Below are 19201 nucleotides of genomic sequence, written 5' to 3'. Positions count from 1 at the left end.
CAGTTGCATAGCAGAAACATCCCAGATCACCTATATCAAACACCACAGCTTCCATGATGGCAGCAAGGCTCAGGCTTCAAACATTAAGGAGATGTAGTCTGTCCTCACCCTGAACCAGAACAAAAGCCATTCGTACACAAAGTTCCATGACTGGCAGATCAAGTCTTCCACAATATAGAAGGAGGATGTTCTAATCCACGAGCAGGCAGCAGAGCTGTTCTTCCTTCTTCATAGAAGGCAAAGTTTCCCTAACCTCAGAATGATAGGTCAACATAAAGGAACAATGACACAGAAGATAAAGACAACACACCACAGTTAAAGTTTATCTTGGTCTCCCAGTGGTGGACATACAAAAATTAAATTAAAAAAAATGAAGGTAGGCATTGTGGGTACTATCCAATAACCCCGGATTCTGAAGACAGACTTCCTTCCAGAGGCAGGAAGATTGGCAAAAGTTTAAGGCCATCTGGACTGTATAGTGAGTTCCAGGCATCCAGGGCTATATGGTGAGTCCCAGTCTCCAAATCAATCAATCAATCAATTAATCAATCAATCCATTAAAGAATAAATAAATAAATAAAGGAACAAACTTTTTTTTAAAGGAAAATGAAAGCTGGCCCAATGAAATAATTTTTTTGTGGCAAATTTCCTCTTTCCAAACACAGTTTTATCCTGGTCTCACAGTTGGTCTACTTTTTGGACATGAACTCGGGTCAACAGATCACCATTTAAAAAACTTCGGTTCCTGCTGGTCAGCATCTATTGGTAAGGAGTCTGCCACACCTATCAGAAATCGCTCTCGGGTCTGGGTGTGGTAGTGAAGAAGGAAGAGCTTCTGTCCTCAGGGATCTCATTCAAGCATTGGGGAGAAACAGTCAACAGACACACACAAAGTGCATTGACATCACAATTCCCAAAAATAGACAGCCCTGTGTTGTGGTTTCCTATAAAAAATACCATCACTCCAGGGACTCACACTCACAATGCTGTGCCCTTTTCGTCTGGGGCAGATAGAGGAACTTAGACATTCAGAGATTTCTTTTACAAGAACAAAAGCATGGAATTTCATATAGTTAAAACAGGAAGGACATAATTTAAAAATAAATCTGCCAGTATTCCATTTTACATTTTAACACTGGAATATAAATACCTAGGTTCTGATAATAAAAAAGTAACTGCTGTGGCAATATTTTTAGTTAGAACATCCAACATCCATCAATCTGAACTTATGATAACACAATATTAAACTATCTGTGAATATAATTCAAAACCAGACATTGTATATAGTAGCCAAAGCTCTGGTATTTCAAGGTACACTTTGATATCAATTGAATTAAATAATTCTATGTAAAAACTGTTTGCCCTTTTATACACAGGAACAGTATTACCCAAAGAAAATTGATAATGGGCACTTTTTAAGACATCTCTAAATACATATGCCTTCTAACAAGCGGCGCTTTCACAAAACTTTCAGGTTTCAATTCCTAATCAACCCTTGTTCCAATTCCTCCATTTCCACAAATCACAAATACTAAACCATATAATTCTTTCTGGGCAATGTTTAAATGGAGTTGGCTGCCTGGACAGGATGTAAGCCAAGACATGACTGGCTTCGGGGCCCTGGGTGGTGCCTATGGTATAGCTCTAACTCCCATTCCCAGAGAACTTGGCGAGTGGGAATAAAGAGTGGCCCTGTCTTCCCCTGAGCTCTGCCTTGGCTCTGCACGCTCTTTTGATGAAGCGTGATGGAGAAAAGATGTCTTCCACAGTCAACTAAAAAGAAAGTCATTGTTTGATGTGGAACGGAAATGTCACAACCACTAGAATCAGCCAGTGGCTGCGCCTTCTCACCTATAATCAAAGACTGGCTTTTCTTCCCTCACTCTTGGGTAAAGTTTGGAGTGAGCAATGGGACAAACTCCTCCAAAGGCCTAGGAGGGAAAACCGGAATAGCAGCACTCTTTCGGTAGAGCATTTAATGTTTGGTCCATTTCTTGCTCTAATTCAGATTAATTTTCTACATTATGCAAGAGTTTTTTTTTTTAACCTTTGCATTTCAAGCACACTGATGATCAATATCATATTGAAGTAGTGCAAATACTTGAATATTATTAGAAAGAATGTCAGAGAAATTTTATGTGGTCCTTAAAATAATCAAGGGCATTCTCCTCACTTTGCTGTTGTGAGGATCACGAAATTAGCTGGCAACACTGTTACATGTGTAAGACTGTGAAGACAAGTGCTGACTGACTGTAACTAAATAGAAGAACATGGAAAACAGAAAATGATACTAACACAAAATTGTGTAGCTAGGAATGAACCAGTAGCCTCGATGCCCATATGCTGTCTCCTCTTTCCCAATGGCCCTCAGATTCCCGTTTGCTTTGTACAATGAAGTACTCACTTTCCCATTTTCTTGTCTATGTAGATGGGTATGCTTCTTTATAACTGGTCAACATAAAGCAATCGAACTACTGCCTTCTATAAAAGGAAAAACCCTAACTAGAGTAAACAGGGATCTTTTTCTACAACTAGCTAGAATAATTATATGTTACTGTCTTTAGAAAGTACTTTTGGGCTAGATGGTGACTTGGAGTATAAGCATGAGGCTCTAAGTTCAGATCTGCAGAATTAACTTAAAGGTTGCTGTGGTAGCATTTATGTAACTCTGGTGTTCTCACAGTGAGACAGAAGGCAGAAGGAGGAGAATCCAAGAGCCCTGTCTTGAATCAGATGGAAGAGGAGGATAGGCACCTGACGCTGTCCTCTAACTTCCTTGTGCATACCGTGGCATATGCACACCAAAGCATGTGCACGTCTGTCCTCACACACAGGAATATTGTCCTCACACACAGGAGCATGCACACACACACACACACACACACACACACTAGGCACACACACATGTGAGTGTGTACACACACAGACACACACACATATATGGACACACACACTGAAAATTTACCTGTGATGAAATAAACTGACTAAAGTAGGGTAATGATGGACAAGTTTCAGTCCTTCTAAAAGGCATTTTAAAAATAGATATGATCCTTCAAGCTACATGGGTTCAGCCATTTTTAAGTTTTATAATGATACAAACTTTATCACAGAAAAGTTAGAACAGTAAATGTACTAGAAACAAATTCACAGATGAAATGAAATTTACCTTATGAAAGAAATTATAAAAAATTATAAAAGGCTAAATGGCACTCACTCTTACTACCCTCAGAGGCAGTGAGATCAGCCAGATACAGAATGTTCACTTCAAGGCTATAGGACATGATCCTAGAACCAAATCTATGGGCTACACACATACCTCCATATTAAGATAAAGAATCAGGATTATTGTCGTTATTTTGAGAAGCTCCAAAAGCATAGTTTTCCCTGGATTCAGGATCAGCCACCAGGCTTGCACCCTCTGCAATCTCACCTTCGCATTTCTGAGTTGTCTCACTCTGCTTGTGGCCAGCAGGGCATCTGCACTCGAAAGACCCCACAGTGTTGATACAGTTTCCTCCCTGGCACAATCCTGGAATAGCCTGGCATTCGTCAACGTCTGCAAGAAGAAAACATTTTAAACATAAACGAAATTGATTCCCAGACTAGATCAGTATTTTTTCTTTTATGTCCGGGGAAAATGTTCTAAGACAACAAGCTGAGGGAAGCAGACCCTCTCTGCATGCTTGTTGTTTAACTTATGTAGATGGTACCATGCATGTCACACAGGTCTTCTGGAGATCCACCTGTGCTGGTCTGTGCTGTGGACAATCTACCGATTTGGTTATGCCAAAGAATGCTTCTTACTGTGTGTTTTCCTGGTTCTGGCATGGAGTTTATCATTATCTTCTCAGTTTCCCAGTGAATGGTAAAATGAATGCTCCCAACGTGCTTCCTCATGGAGTTCAGAGACTATGAACCTTGAGGATTCAAAGGCACGAGATCTCTCTGCCATGGAAATAGGGCTTCTGGACAGGTCGTGTGTGTGTGTGTGTGTGTGTGTGTGTGTGTGTGTGTGTGTACACCATACAAAGCATAGAAAGAAGGTTAAGTAAGCACAGAGGTTAAACTAAAAGCAGAAATAAGAAAGATCTAAGACAAAGCTCAGATATTGAAATGTAACAATATATTCTGTAATAATGCATGAATCCAAACAGAAATCACAAGGCAAAACTGAACATGTTTTTAATTAAACAATGAAAATATACCAAATAAGTCTTGTGAGCTACTGCTAACCTGGTAGCCAGAGGTGAATGCTGAGCAGCAAAATGTCTATATTGCAAAAAAGAGTTAAGTTCTATGCCCAATGATCTAACTTTTTATATCCACACATTTTAAAAGCATTAATTAAATGTGAAGTGAATAAATTCAAGAGAACATGACAAAATATAAAACAAAAGACATATAGATAACTGCTATAAATTCAGGGTTCCTGGGAACATGAGTAAAATTGATGTATTGTGTCAGTATTCATTACAGAAACAAAAAAAACCCTTATTTTCTAATACAAGTAATGAGAATGAACATATCACCACAGAGTCTACAAAGATAAAAAAGATCTAAAGAATGAACGGCAGGAATGCAATAATTAAGGTGAAATACACAAGTCTGTGGAAAGGTACAAATGCCCAGGCTCAATCAAGAACAAACAGACATTAAGAATAAATATATCCATTAAGGCAGTCTCATTCACAGTTCAACACAGAGAACACCTCATGCCTCAGTGGACAAGCCACTGAAGCCTATTGAAGATTTAAGGGAAAATGACAAATGTGTCATCCAAACTCTCGCAGCACGAAAATGTGACGCTGTCCTGTCGACGTGACTAAGAAGATATCTGTCTGACATCAAAGTCAGACCAAGACAGTAGCAAAGGAAACATGAATAAAAAGAACAGAAATGGATAATCTTCCTCTGGGATAGGCACACAAAATTATGAGTCAAACTTAGGAATACATGAAAAAAATTGTGTAACAGGACCAGAAGATCTTTATTCCAGGAATTTAAAGGTTTTCTTAAAAGCAGAGGGAAATATTAATCAATATAGTCCTTCATATTAATACATTAAATTAAAGCCATCATGAACCTACAGATTAGAAAAACAAATATCAGACTTCAACTCCAATTCATGATTTTAAAAGCCTCGATAAATCAGAAATGTGTAGTAGTGGCTCATGTTGACAGAATGCTCATTTAAGATTAGACTTGTTCAATACATGATTAGTTTAGTCAATTTATACAGCCAAGTTACATGTGTTTTGGCTATAAATATCTTCACTAATTTATAGTAACCAAGGTAATAGCCAAATCTCCTTTTCAACCAAGAACTAAAATTTAATAAACAAATTTCTTCACCATGTTTTTAAGTTTTGGAACAAGTAGAGACATTTAAAAGCCCATAAATTAATAATTGTATTGCTTACATCTTAATATAACTAAAGATTTGAAGTGGATACATTTATTTACAATTACAAAAGACAAAATATCAGGTATTAATCTTAAGTAAAATATCACTTCTAATTAGAATATATGCATGTGTATATGCATGTGCATAGATAAAACACAAACTATATGAAAATAGTATACACATGCAAATAGCTGTTTACATAGGACATAAAATCTCATAAAAATTCTTGGAAGGATTTAATACAACTATCAAAATTTTGAATTTACTTGCTTTGTGATAGCTTAAACTTAAAGGTTACTATGAGCTAACTTTGCTCACTTAGTGCCATGGAAATGGAGATGGCACACCACTAAATGTGGATGAAGGTTGGAGATGGCACACCACTAAATGTGCATAGAGAACAAAACAAGAACTCACCCCACTATCAACATTAAAGAAGTCAAAGGTTGTTAAGCACCCCAAGAATGCACGCCTGATACTGCTTATCTAGTTATAGAATATTATCATAGACAGAGCTAAAACTTAAAAAGTCAACACAATAAATCTTCCTATTTTCTCCAAAGATTAAGTTTCCTAAAGTATTATCTTAATTTTGTATTGCCTCTCATTTCTCACAGTTACCGTGTTCTTTACGAAGCCATGTTGCTTTATTCTCTCTTAAGCCATGGACCAATAGAAACTGCAAGAGCCATTGGGTAACCAACTCTCAGAGATGGCCTGCCTTGGTTAGTATGATCAGTGTTTTCAAGCTGGAACTAAAGCAATTTCTATTGTCTTCTATGCATTTGACATTTGTTTTTAACTTAAAAAAATTCCAAACATCCTATAAAGTGACTGACCAGTATTATCAAAAAACGTGTGACATGCATGCCAGTGTGTCATTTTTAATGTACCACCTCTCCCAAACTAACTTGGCAGAAGTGTTCAGGAAACAATCTAGGAACAAGAGAAAATGAAATCATAGAAAGCTGTAGTCTAGAAACCTTCTAAACTGAGAATTAGCACAGATACAGAAACTTCCTAACCGTGCCGCGATATTGAAATGAAGCAGAACCTCTGATCTCGCTTTCCCAGACATTTTAACCATGCATTAAGTTTCTCTTTGCTTCTATTACTGTGCTAGTCTATTGGAGTGTTGAGGCATATGAAGTCCAAAACTTAACCTCTGCTGCATAAGCAAAACCAAGCAAGTAAATCTTGGGACACTACTAACACCTGCCAGAATCCCAACATGGACAACACACCCCTTAAACAGTTGTGCTCTGAAATATGAGGCCTCTGCCAGAACACCCAAGGAAAAAAGACATCCACATAAGGATGAGGAGATTTAATAATTGTGCCTACCTTGGCTTCTGACTTTTTAACCCAGATGATTTCTTTCCTTGAAATACTAAGTTTGAAGGCATTTAAATCCTGCAACCATTTCTTGGCCCAAAGGATATTTACTGCCTTTTCTGTGTGTGCACTCACAGTAGGCATTGTCAGACATGCCCCAAGTTCACCAGTGAATTAAAAGATGCCTGCCTTTATGAAATTACATTCTACAGTCAGGGAACTAAGCCAGTGAGAAAAGAAGTGCATTAGAAGCTGAAAGGTGATGTAGAATAAAGAAAACGCATTATTATAATATCTATGCAATGGGTTATCTTATTTTTAATAGTTACCTATGCTTATGGTGTCCTATGTACAGAAGAGTATATCTAGAATGTATTTAAGTACATCTATACATAAAGAAAATAGTTTCAATCCTCAGACCGGTGAGTGTTCACAAGAAAAACAGAGAAGCTTCCTATTCGTAGTGAAGAATATTAAAATCAGAATTTAGCACAGCTTTCATCCTTGAAGTTTTCTCTGTAATAGTTACTAGAAAGCCTCATAAGTCCACAAGTGACCTGACTTTCATTCTTGATAAATACTCGTTTTCTGATCTGTGGAGTTGTCTTGTCATTCCCTCAGTGTCCCTGGAGCTCTCTTCTGAAGATCACTATGACACAGTGATTAAGATGTGATTAATTCACAGCAGTATAATCACGGGTTGTCTTAACTGCACTGAGACAGTTCATTTCAATCTGGAGTATCAGCACACATGGGATGCCTTGGGAACGGGGCACAACTCTAAACATAAGCTTATTTATGATTTACATACTTGAACACAGTGCTTCCCAATAATTTTACTCAGGACTTTAATGATGGTGCATTTTTGAATAGATTAATTTTTTTCTTTGTCCACATGCATGAGGTTCTGTGTGCTTTCCAGATGAGTGCAGGTACACAGAAACCCTGTCTCAAAAAGCCAAAAATTAAAAATAACAGAAATAGAGTTTAAAATAAAGTCACATAAAGATGGAAAACACACAGAGGATCTGGATATTGTATGTTATTATGCTCTCTTTGAATTGTTTGAATGCTGAGGAAGGAGCAACAGCTGCTAAATGATATTTGCTTATAAATGCTGCTGAATTAATCCAAGATAGATATTTTGAAAATACCTTGACTTCAAAATTGAAGGCAAAAGGTATGTTACTTTTGAGAAGAGATTTTCCTTTTGTTTCCACAGAAAATAAGAGGCTGTGGATTTATTCTGGGTTAAGAAAAATGAAGTTTGATCAAGGAAGACCACCTGAGAAATTTCCAGTAGAAACAGATGGCCCAGATGTCTGAGTTCTACATCCAGAACAGATTCAAGATGCTGCCTGAGATGATCAAGCCTCACACAATACTCCAGTCAGAACTTGATCATAACTCTAAATTTTCTTTAGGTCCCCATAAGATTATCAGTGCCCCCAACTAGCCGGAAGTAGCCTGGAATACTATGCCCACATCCTTAAAAAATAGACTATGGATATTTTCCTTTGTTTAAAAAGGGGGGGGGGGCGGGCGGTGGTGGCGCACGCCTTTAATCCCAGCACTCGGGAGGCAGAGGCAGGTGGATCTCTGTGAGTTAGAGACCAGCCTGGTCTACAAGAGCTAGTTCCAGGACAGGCTCCAAAACCACAGAGAAACCCTGTCTCAAAAAAAAGGGGGGGATGGTATGGGACAGTTCTGTATTCTGTGAATTATGTTTTAAATAAATGCTGATTGAACAATAGCCAGGCAAGAAGTATAGGCGGGACAACCAGCAGGAAGTAGAGGTGGGGCAATGAGAACAGGAGAATTCTGGGAAGAAGAAAGCTCTTTCTGTAGTCCTGTCCAGACACTGAAGAAGCAGGATGTGACCTGCCCCACTGAAAAAGGTACTGAGTCATGTGGCTAACATATAATAGAATAATGGGCCAATGTAAGTTATAAGAGCTACTATGAAGTCTGAGCTAATGGGCCAATCAGTTTTATAACTTATGTAGACCTTCTGTGTGATTCTTTGGGACCTAATGACTGTGGGAATTGGGTAGGACAGAAACCCCAACAAGCAGGCCCTCATGTTACAGATCCCTGGAGCTCAACTTAGAGGCAATAATGAGCCTCCTAATGTAAATTTAGGGAACCAAATTTGGTTCTTCTGCAAAAGCAGCAAATACTTTTAACTGCTGAGCAATTTAGACAGGCCCTGGTTCTGTGCATTTTAATACCAATTTATCATGTGAGGTCACAGTAGAACTTTGCCATTCATGATACCTCATTGTTAGTGTGCAAAATGTTCTTGGTTTGGGGAGCCTTATAGAATTTGGAGTTTTAAACTTAGGGGTACTATGTAGATATCCTTCTAAGAAAACTACAAAACTGGCAAAAATCTTTTGAGGCTACCATTTTTTTTTAATTTATCAAATTGCTCACGGTTTATTTTTCAGTGAACTAAGGTTATATGTGCATCCTCAGTTGTAATTTTGGCATGGAGGACACACTGGTCTGCTTCCTAGACTATGACATTTATTCAATGGGGCTGATGCCATCATCACATCTGGCATACTTGCTGAATTCAGTCAGAAACCTTCAGCTCTAACCTTGGTCATGATTTCCTTATAATAGTTCATCTGATGTCTGTGTCTCAAACAGAAACAACATCACTTCTGTCAATAATACAAAAGTCATCTAAACTCCCTTACATCTAAATTATTTACTGGAGAGAGTATTTTCCACATTCTGAAAATGGATTTAGTACATACGGCATCAGAGAAGTAGTCAGTGAATGTCAATGGTTCTGTTAGCTAAAAATGAGTGGCACCATTCCTGTGGTGACATTTTGTTTGAGCTTTAGCAAATAAAGCTTGCCTGAAGATCAGAGTATGGACCTAGCCACACTGCTTAGCCATAGAGGCAAGACAGTGGTGGTGCACACCTTTAATCCCAGCACTTGGGAGACAGAGGCAGACAATCTCTGTGAGTTCAATGCCACCCTGGGCTACAAAAGATTGAATAAGTCTAAAAGAGAAACAAAGTCAAGCGGTGGTTGCTCACACCATTAATCCTAGCACTAGGGAAGTAGAGACAGGAAGTGGTATGGCTGGAAGTGGGGAGAGAAATATAAGGTGGGAGGAGACAGGAGCTCAGGATTTAGTCTGAGGTTTAGCAGAGAAGGCATTCAGCCTGAGGACTTGTAGAGACAGGATACCCCATTCAGTCTGAGGATTTCCTATAGGTAAGAACTAGTGGCTGGCTGCTCTGCTTCTCTGATCTTTCATTCTTCATCCTTGAATATCTGACTCCAGGTTTTTATTATTAAAACCAATTAGAAATCGCATTACACAGTCTAGGTACTTCAGTTGGACTCTGTGGCCGTGGAGCCTCAAGCCTCAGATCTGTCCTTGATATATGTACAGTGCCACTAATGAGGCATAGGAGGCTCTGGAGATTACCTGGAGAGAAAGACATCACGGATGATCAGGAGAGAGAAGAAAAATCAGTTTCTCTCAGACAATAAAGTGTATATGTAGTGCACTATGGGTGTGGAAAAATTGGGCGGTCAGAATACGGACATAGAACAGTTTGCCCTCTCATTGCATTACATATTTTAGGAGTTAGTTTTTTAAAAGTTTCTTTATTTGTCATCTTATTCTTCTCCATTAATGTTAAGAACTGAAACTTTCCACTAGGTGACTAAAATATAAACTACATTTAGCCATACTTCTGACCAGATCCACCAGGGCAACATGATGTGGGATTCCCCTCTGTATGGTATGAATGTTTTATTACTATTGGTTAATAAAGAACCTGCTTTGGCCTGTGGCAGGGCAGAATATAGGTAGGCAGAAAAACTAAATGGAATTCAGGGAGAAAGAAGGTAGAGTCAGGCAGATGCCTGAGGAGAGAGAGAGGCAAGTCTGCTGGAGAGGAACCAAGACATGTAGAAAATGACATAGTACCATAGGCACATGGCAATACAAAGATGAATAGAAATGGGTTAATTTAAGGTGTAAGAGCTAGCTAGAAATATGCCTGAGCCACTGATCAAGCAGTGTGGTCATTAATATAGTCTCTGTGTGATTATTCAGATCAGGGCAACCAGGAAACGAAGAAGCAGTCCGTTTACAGCAGTGGGTACGGTTTTCAAGGTTCCCATAAACAGTTTCAGGTTTGCTGACTCCAGTCAAGAGGTGGCACTTGGCATGGTAAACACAGCGGACTCACCCTGACATGCTCCCGTGCGGATATTGGGGATAAAGCCCCGGCGACAGGGTTGAGGCTGGGCTGGACACATCTCACAGGGATGACCCCAGGCTCGTCCAATGGTGGCACAGCACAGCGTCTTCGTGCAGACGATGCCTGTCAGCTGCCCCTGGCACATCTGATTATTGACTTGTGTGAAACATGGGCCTGTCCTGTAATCTGGAAGGAGAGAGAAGGAAAGGCAGCATTAAAGACCCCGTTTACCAGAGGCAGAACCCAGAAACTGCCTTCTGAGCCATCCAAGGACAGAAGAGCTGTGAGTTTCATTTTGAAAATTTATAACTTCCAGTCGTGAGATGTATATTCAGAGACTGCAGTGGATTCTGCATTGGGCATTGGCAGCCGATGGCTCATGGCACCCAGATGTGCTTCCTTGGCTTGGATGATTTTAAAGAATTTTAATTGGTAGTGAACATTGTAAAAATGGGAAACTTCACAAGAAACTTGTATTTCAGGCTTTTCTTGAAAAACGTGGAAGTTCTTGCTGTGCTAAATTCAATGTGTCACATTGAATGATAGGATAAAGAGTCTGTCCTCTTAGGACCCTCCTACTTTAATCCCAAACTTAGTATGCATTCAAAAATCCCACCTGGGCTCTGAAGGCATTGGTATTAAGGATTAATCCTCCTTACCCACTAAGTATTCTCCTTTCAGACTAAGTGGTCAAGAGTTTAGAAAGCCAAAGTGACCTGATGAAAATGTGTTTTGCATATCAAAAACACATTTGGGCAGTCTAAACAATGCATAAATAGTTAGGTCTCATAAGCTGACGTCTATCTCTGTATCAGTCTGTAGCTTTATGGTTAGCTTAGAAATGTCAAGAATTCTCTACAAGCCAGGCAGTGTTGTGTTCTCTTTGTTCTGTATTAGATAACCGTTATCCTCTGCTGCTATAGATGATGGCCAAAGTCTGAAAAAATGTGTGACGGATGCATGATGTACAGGCACCCCTATGACCTTCCTAGGATCTTCCTATGACCTTCCTATGAAGTCAGGACTCTTACACCTCAAAGTGTAAGGTCAATAGCTGGGGTCCACCTATCTTGGTGTCACTTTCGATCCCGTCCTTAGACCCACTGACTCAGACTCAGTTTATTTAACAAAATTTTCAAGGGATCCACATGCATCTCAAAGCTTGAAGGCTGAATCAGACTGTAGGTGGCTCAAAAGCTGGCTCTGGGTATTTCTAGTCTGCTTTCCTCATGCTGAAAATTGACTTCAATAAACATTCTGGGGGAACCAGTAAACATTCTTGTAGGCAGAACTGAACCACCAATAAGAAAGCCATTGAGTGTTACTGCTGTGGATTTGCAAGACGTAAGAAATGAAAGAAAAGTTAGTTTCCTAATGACCGATTGGTGTAATGGTTCCCAGTAGCCCTGAAAGTCAGAACACATACAAGAAAGGTTTCTCTCCAGAAAGACTGTAGCTCATCGTTGACCACCCTTTGGGAATGAAAGACGTCTCACAGGCTTTCACTGCAAAGACTAGTGGTATTGAGTCTTATACAAACCTGCGAATGTGAACGCCAAACTTAGATAACAATCTGACATTCACAATGGCATGTAGGATGTGTTACAGCATATAAAGGCTGTGCACGGTCAAACAAAACTTAAAACCACATAAAACCATGTTTAATGAAAAAGGAGGCTTCCTTGTACAAAATAAATGGGTATTTTAAAAGTTCAGTGTACTTAGAGAGCTAACATAAAGATAAGTAAATTCAATGTAATGAAACAAAATCTAGAATGGGTATTTTGGCACAAGCTGGCTTAACGTTCTCTGCTTAACTTCCAGAAAAATAGCTTATTTTAATTCCCTCATAAGAACAGCAGATGTATTGGCTGCAAGCTGAATTCCTGAAGAAAAGTCTTTTATGTATATGGAAAGATATACCAAACTTAGGAATAAGTATTTTCCAGGTCATAACTTTTTAAAATCTTCATAAAACCCATATTTTGCCATTTTAAATATTGGGTTTGCAGTTTTCAATTATATCAAGTTCTGAACAAATAGGAAAACTCTATTACCAATAGATGTTAAGATTATGACTCCGTAAGGTGCATGCATAAATTCTTATCTTCAAATACTTTAGGTTTTCAGATTCCCAGGGAAAAGGCCTGTGGGGCCTTCCTCTAACCCATCCACAAGCAAACCAACTGGCCAGGAGACTCATTCCTTCATCTCCCCACAGCACCTACTGAAAAGGCTGGCCTCTTGGCATATTCTCAGTGGACACAAGCAGCTGTGTATCTTTGCCAATGACCTTTCTGGCGGAACAGATGCAGGCAACCTTGGGTGCCCTTCCTACAACAGACTGCCTATGCCTTCCTCCTATGGCTTACACTTTCCTCTGCATCAAATCCGCAGAAGCTTACTTATTGCAATAACACTTTTCTTTCTCACTTAAATAGCTTTAAAGTTTAAATTTGCATTCTTAGCTAGGCATGCAGCAACTGTCAACAGGCAACACATGAACAACAGTGCATACTTAAGAGGAATTTAAATTCTTGGTCAAATTAAAGTATTCTGTCCCTAAATTCAACTTGGACCTTGGCTATGAGCAAGAATCTGATAGATGCCTTAGTCAATTGCTTGTTGATCATGTATTCTCTTTATGAAAGTTTCGCCATTAACAAAATATTATTGTCCACACCACTAAGCATGAGGGGTCAGGGTGGGAGCAAGCATAGGAATGTTTCATCAACTTGGTACGTTGGAGCCAATGGATGAGAAACTAATAACTTTCTCATTGGGTTATGACCAGTAATTTTACTTTTTTAAATTAGCCTAGGAATACAAATATTGTTTTTTTTTATTTTCTAATATCTTAAGTGAAACATGAGTGGCTGAGAACTTGTTTTAGACCATTTCGTTTATTGATTTTGTTTTTAAACTCATTATCTTTGTTTCTTCATTGCTTGTGTTCAATTGCATAATGTGTGAGGGGGAGGCGTGTGTGCCATGGCTCACGCGTGGATGTGAGGGGAAAACTTGGTGGAGTCAGCTGGCTGCTCTCCACTTTATCTTATGCTTCAGAGATCAAACTCAGACCAGTGGGCTTTCAGCTTGGGGTTACAAGCATCTTTAATTGCTGAACCATCTCCCTGGCTCTTCATTTCATGCTTTTAAACATCAGGACAATTAGCATGCTCATAAAAAAAATCTGGCAACTCCTTGCATTTCATTTCCCACAAACAACTTAATTAAGGTATATCTTACAAGTCGTGAATCCATCTGTCTGAAACACACGATGAGAAGATTGCGGCACATTTATTGAAATTCAGTTCGGGAACATTTTTGCTACTTTTCCAACATTCCTTACGTCTACTACCAGCCCAGTCCTAGGCAACTGCTCTCCAAGCCCTGTCACTACAAATCTGCATTTTCAGGACAACGCATGCAGATAAATGACATCATAGGCTAAATTGAGTCCGAGGCCCCAAATCTGCATATGAGAGTTATTCTTAGATGACTTAAAGCCCCTTCAGCATGAAGGAAGTCATGCTTGGTACTAGCTACACAGTGCTAGTGAAGTCATGAATCCTGGCAGAAACCTATTATGACCACTTTAGGAAGCCAGCATATTTCCTAAGCACATTCTAAATACGTACCATTAGAGCCACAGATAACTGCTGTTCTCAACACTCATCAAAGAAGCTTCTCTTGATACCAGAAAGTCGGTATTGGTCATAATGCAAAGATCAATCCCAGCCCTGACAGATACAGTTATAACACAACTCTGGCATCTACAGCCTAGGGAGTACTGCAGAAGGTGGTGTGTGTGGACTAGGAGCATAAGAGCCGGAGCACCAAGAAGACTGCTGTGAGATTTTGTCTTCTAGAAATGACAGTGAAACCACCCATACGCGATATTGCAATGATATGGCTACCTACACAAGACAGGAATAAGTACAACATCAGTAGACATGCCAAGGTGTTGGTGTCAGAAATCCACCCCTAGTTAAAGAAGAACTACAGGCAACAATGAAGGACAATTAGTCTCTCCCAAGAATAAGCCCCATAAATGGTTATTTAATGACGTAAATGACCAGTAAAAAATTGGTCAGCTCTGATACCATACACACAAGCAACAAAAATGGACTCAGCAGGAAGTTTTTATATATTCATGTATATATGTTAGTGTTAGATTAGCAATCAAAGGAAAAGGGTCATTGATTTGAGAGAGTGGAATAGAAGACATTGGAAGAGTTGGAAGGAGGAAAGAGAAGGGAGGAAGTGATATAATTATATCTTAATCAAAACAAAATACAATTTTTAAAAGATAAAAATGTTGATGTCTGGTTCCATGTCCATACACACATGCAGTTACACACCATACATGCGTGCGCACGCGTGCACACACACACACAGACCATTGACTGATTTAAGATTATTATATAAGATTAAGAATTAAAATGAAATTGAGATAAGGCTCATATTAAAGGGTACATTAAAATACAAAGAAGAAACAGCAACTTCTGGAAACACAGAGTTTTTCAAAAACAGACAAAGCAACTAAGGAGAAAAAAATGAAAACAAACTCTTGCCTTATTGGTAGATATACAATTTTGTTCTAAACAAATAAAATATAATCTTTGCTTTTCAGAGAGCAATAATTTATCATAATAAAATTTATCACAATAAATTTATTTATTCATTTATTCTGTTTAATTCATTAATGTATTGTAGTTTTTGCTTACATAGTTCTTAGATTGGCACCAACAGAGTCTACTAAACATCACGTCTTTATCAGCATGGAAAGCTCGAATCTGCCACAGCCCTTGTGTAGTTTTGGGTAAAAGAACTAAAGGTCACCAAAGAAAAGAACTTTCTGCACTGTTTAAAAAAAAAGATGATTTTTTTTTCAGCCGGGCAGTGGTGGCGCACACTTTTAATCCCAGCACTTGGGAGGCAGAGGCAGGTGGATCTCTGTGAGTTCGAGGCCAGCCTGGTCTACAAGAGCTCAGGACGGGCTCCAAAGCTACAGAGAAACCCTGTCTCGAAAAACCAAAATAAATAAATAAATAAATATGACTTTTTTTCAACAAGAGACTTTGAGACACGAAGTAGATCATTTTAGAGAATCAAGGGGCAATGCTACAAAGTCTCACCGCACTGCGGTTTACCAGCACGCACAGCGCGTGGCTAAGAGCGGCAGCCAGTAGCCACATGTGGTTTCCTCAATTGCAGCTTAAAATATGGCTGACATAAAACAAACATTCAGTTCCTCAGTCACACTCGCCGCATGTCAAGTGTTCAGAGGCCACACAGTGGTTAGTGGCTACCAAACTAGAAAACACACATATTTACATCTCCCAGAATGAGTTCTAGCTATATATGCTCCTGTGGTTATCTCCTAACACCAAAGAGAAATTGAAATTAGAACAGCACTTGGTGCTGAGGGAATGGCTCTAGAAGGGTCTGTGTGCCTGAGGACATACAGATTCAGAGCTCAGTGAAACATGGCAACATTCAGGACTTACCTGCTGGTCCGCATCCAAACGCCAAAGACCAAATGCAAAGTCCAAAGACCCTAGCAGTTCTATGGCAATTCCCTTTTTATTGTCGTGTGGATAGGAGAAAACAGTGACACATGAACGGAGGACAAAGAACACACGTATGCCAACCATGAAGTCTCTGTAGAGCATGCATGCACCACTGCTTCATCTGTGACCAGCCCTATTTGGTGACACAAATAACTCTTTTACTGATGGTCACAGTAGACTTACACAGGCTAAGCAAAACTGCCCAAAGTCACACAGTTGGTGCCTAAGTGATGCAGATTGTGAATAAGTAATTGTATCTCGCATCAAATCCCTTCTTCTTTTTCAAGATTTTGTGTGCTGTGTGCACGTGTTCATATATGTGCATGTATATGGAGACTAGAAATGAATGTTGCATGCCTTTCTCAATTGTTCTCCACACTGTCTTTTGCGACGGTCTCCCACTGAACCAGGAACTCTGACTCCACTAGATTGGCCGGCCAGGGATCCTTCTGCCGCAGCCTCCTCATTCCTGCCTCTGTGTCAGATTTTTTTCTTTTATATAGGTGATGTCAATCCAAGTTAGGTCCCCATGCTTGCACAGAGAGCACGCTATTGGTTGAGCCGTGTTCTCACCCCCAAATCCATATTCTCAACTATCACACGCTCTATCCTTCAGCATCTTTGATTATCATGGCAGAGGTCGTTCCACACTTGATCAATAATAGTTCATGCTTTGAGCTAAAACCATTTTCGTGCCCATCTATTCATTGCCGTATATCAGACTGTAAGATCTTTATTCTGTCGATGAATTGGCCTCGTTTCCTAAATGCTTCACTGGGTGCTTTGATTTGTGACCCAGGAGCCACCATGTCTAAGACTTCTGAGCCACTGCCCAGATCTTGCTGTTTCACGGTTGCTAATATTACATCATGCTCGGCTATGGGCTTTCTCTTTCAGCGGGTCCTCTGCAGAGCAGAAGCACGGCCCACTCAAGTCCTTATCAGCAGCTTTGCTGACGCTCTCCGCGCGGCCAGGATGTAAGGAAGTGCTATTTCAGTGCTGAAAGAGGCTGTGGCGATGGAGCCGGGTGGACGACAGAAAAGGCTAACCCAGTGCCCAAGAAGTCAGACACACTATCTACAGAAGATAACGTTGGACTGCACAGTAAAGTCTCAGTTTAACTTGAAGAATTGCACGGGTGCTCATAAAGTTTCAGTCCATCCTAGATGGAGCATCCGAAAGCATTTAAGCACTGTAACACAGACGACTTAAATGCGAATCATTTTCCATAACTTAGCTTCCAAAACCTAGAAACAAAGAGGTCTGCTTGTGGATCGACACATGAGGAAATGATGTCTGTGAAGTTTGAGGAACTAGTCTCATCAGGAGGCTTTAAGGTAAGAGCCCAAATTTCTTGGCCCATCCTTTTATCAACAAATAGGAAATGGTTCCCGGACACCTACAAGCGATGACTCTAAGGTACCAAGCTAGTCCCTGGCCTGGTTAGTGACTGCTTGAGGTTCAGGGTAGAGTGTAATTCAGCCTTTCTCAGTGTGTGGGCAGTGGCCTACCAGTTACACAAAGCACCAGAAATATTTTGTCAGAAAAGGATTCTGTGGTCAAACATCAGAAAATATATTCAAGTTCAAGAGAACTGGCTCCTTTGGCTGTAGCCACTAACCTTCAGGAGTGGTTAATGTACTCGTGTGCATATCAACTGCCAAGAGGAGCCTATAGTAGGCAGTCTTCAAAATTTATTTGCTCATAAAAATGTTTTATATAGGAGTGTTCCTGAAGACCGGTGTGGGGTGAAATACACTTTGGCAAACACTTATCTGACTTTCTCACCACGCAAGGCCCTGTCATATCCTCAGCTGTGGCTGCCTGAAACAGATTTAGTGGAAGCATACCTTTTGTGTGACTGGCTTGCCTCCAGATGACATCACTGCCCCCATAAATATCTCAGAGGATGTCGGAACCTGTGCCATGCTATGATGCACAAGCAATCCGCTGTAGATCCTACACTACTGCCCAAGTCACTAATGGTGCTGATCGTGTTTCTAAATGTCCACAGCCTCGAGGTTCTTCTGTCTTCCTTGCATTGTTCTTCCATCTACAAAAGCTCACATTTCAGGACTAGAATATTAATTCATATGTTCCTATGCAAGATTTTGTAAGCAATGCAGGGCAGAGGAAATTGTGTGTGTGTGTGTGCGCGCGCGCGTGTGCACACATACAAACACACAACTTACATGTGGATATGCATAAGAGCAATACCAAGAGGCATCTACGTTTATTTCACATGGTACTGAGATTTTCAAGCAGTTTAAATGCTTCTTCTTAACCCCAATAAGCAAGGTATTACATTCTGCCCCTCTGTGTTGGGGCACCCAGCTCAAGGCCTGGGAATGGGGGAGGGGCTGCCTGGCAGTTCTGGAACCCAAGCTTTCACTAATAACTTGCCTGTGATCTTCAAGGAGCTGACCTCCCTCCATTTCCGTTTGTAAAATGAACCCCATACAACAGAAGAGTGTCCACGGAGCAGAGGCTGCAGAAGTGTAAAAAGTGTATGGATAAAGTGGTCCCGCTTATGTAAGATCGAAGAAACCACTTATATGGATAGCGGGGTCCTTGCAAGAAAGAGCAAACCTCCTTCAGAGTGGGTCTCCCCACTATTCAAATTCCCTCTCCCCCGCCCCCCTCAGGC

The 19201-nt window shown here is 40.1% G+C and overlaps 1 protein-coding gene across 2 annotated transcripts in view; it reads right to left on the bottom strand.

The window, feature by feature from the left end:
- Fbn2 (fibrillin 2) overlaps positions 1-19201 on the bottom strand; it is a 189210-nt gene that overhangs the window by 128668 nt on the left and 41341 nt on the right. For both annotated transcript variants that reach the window (XM_050120901.1, XM_050120902.1), the window contains exons 6-7: positions 10967-11164; positions 3431-3556 (exon numbers count right to left, since the gene is read on the bottom strand). In XM_050120901.1, coding sequence (XP_049976858.1) covers positions 3431-3556; positions 10967-11164 — 324 coding nt within the window. The remainder of the gene's footprint in view (positions 1-3430; positions 3557-10966; positions 11165-19201) is intronic.

The sequence above is a fragment of the Alexandromys fortis genome, unplaced genomic scaffold, assembly GCF_014885135.2.
Source record: "Alexandromys fortis isolate MF-2015 unplaced genomic scaffold, M_Fortis_MF-2015_v1.1 scaffold_181, whole genome shotgun sequence".
NCBI classification, from domain to species: domain Eukaryota; kingdom Metazoa; phylum Chordata; class Mammalia; order Rodentia; family Cricetidae; genus Alexandromys; species Alexandromys fortis.
The sequence above is the reverse complement of the archived record's forward strand: the minus strand, read 5'-3'. Positions and strand labels throughout refer to the sequence as shown.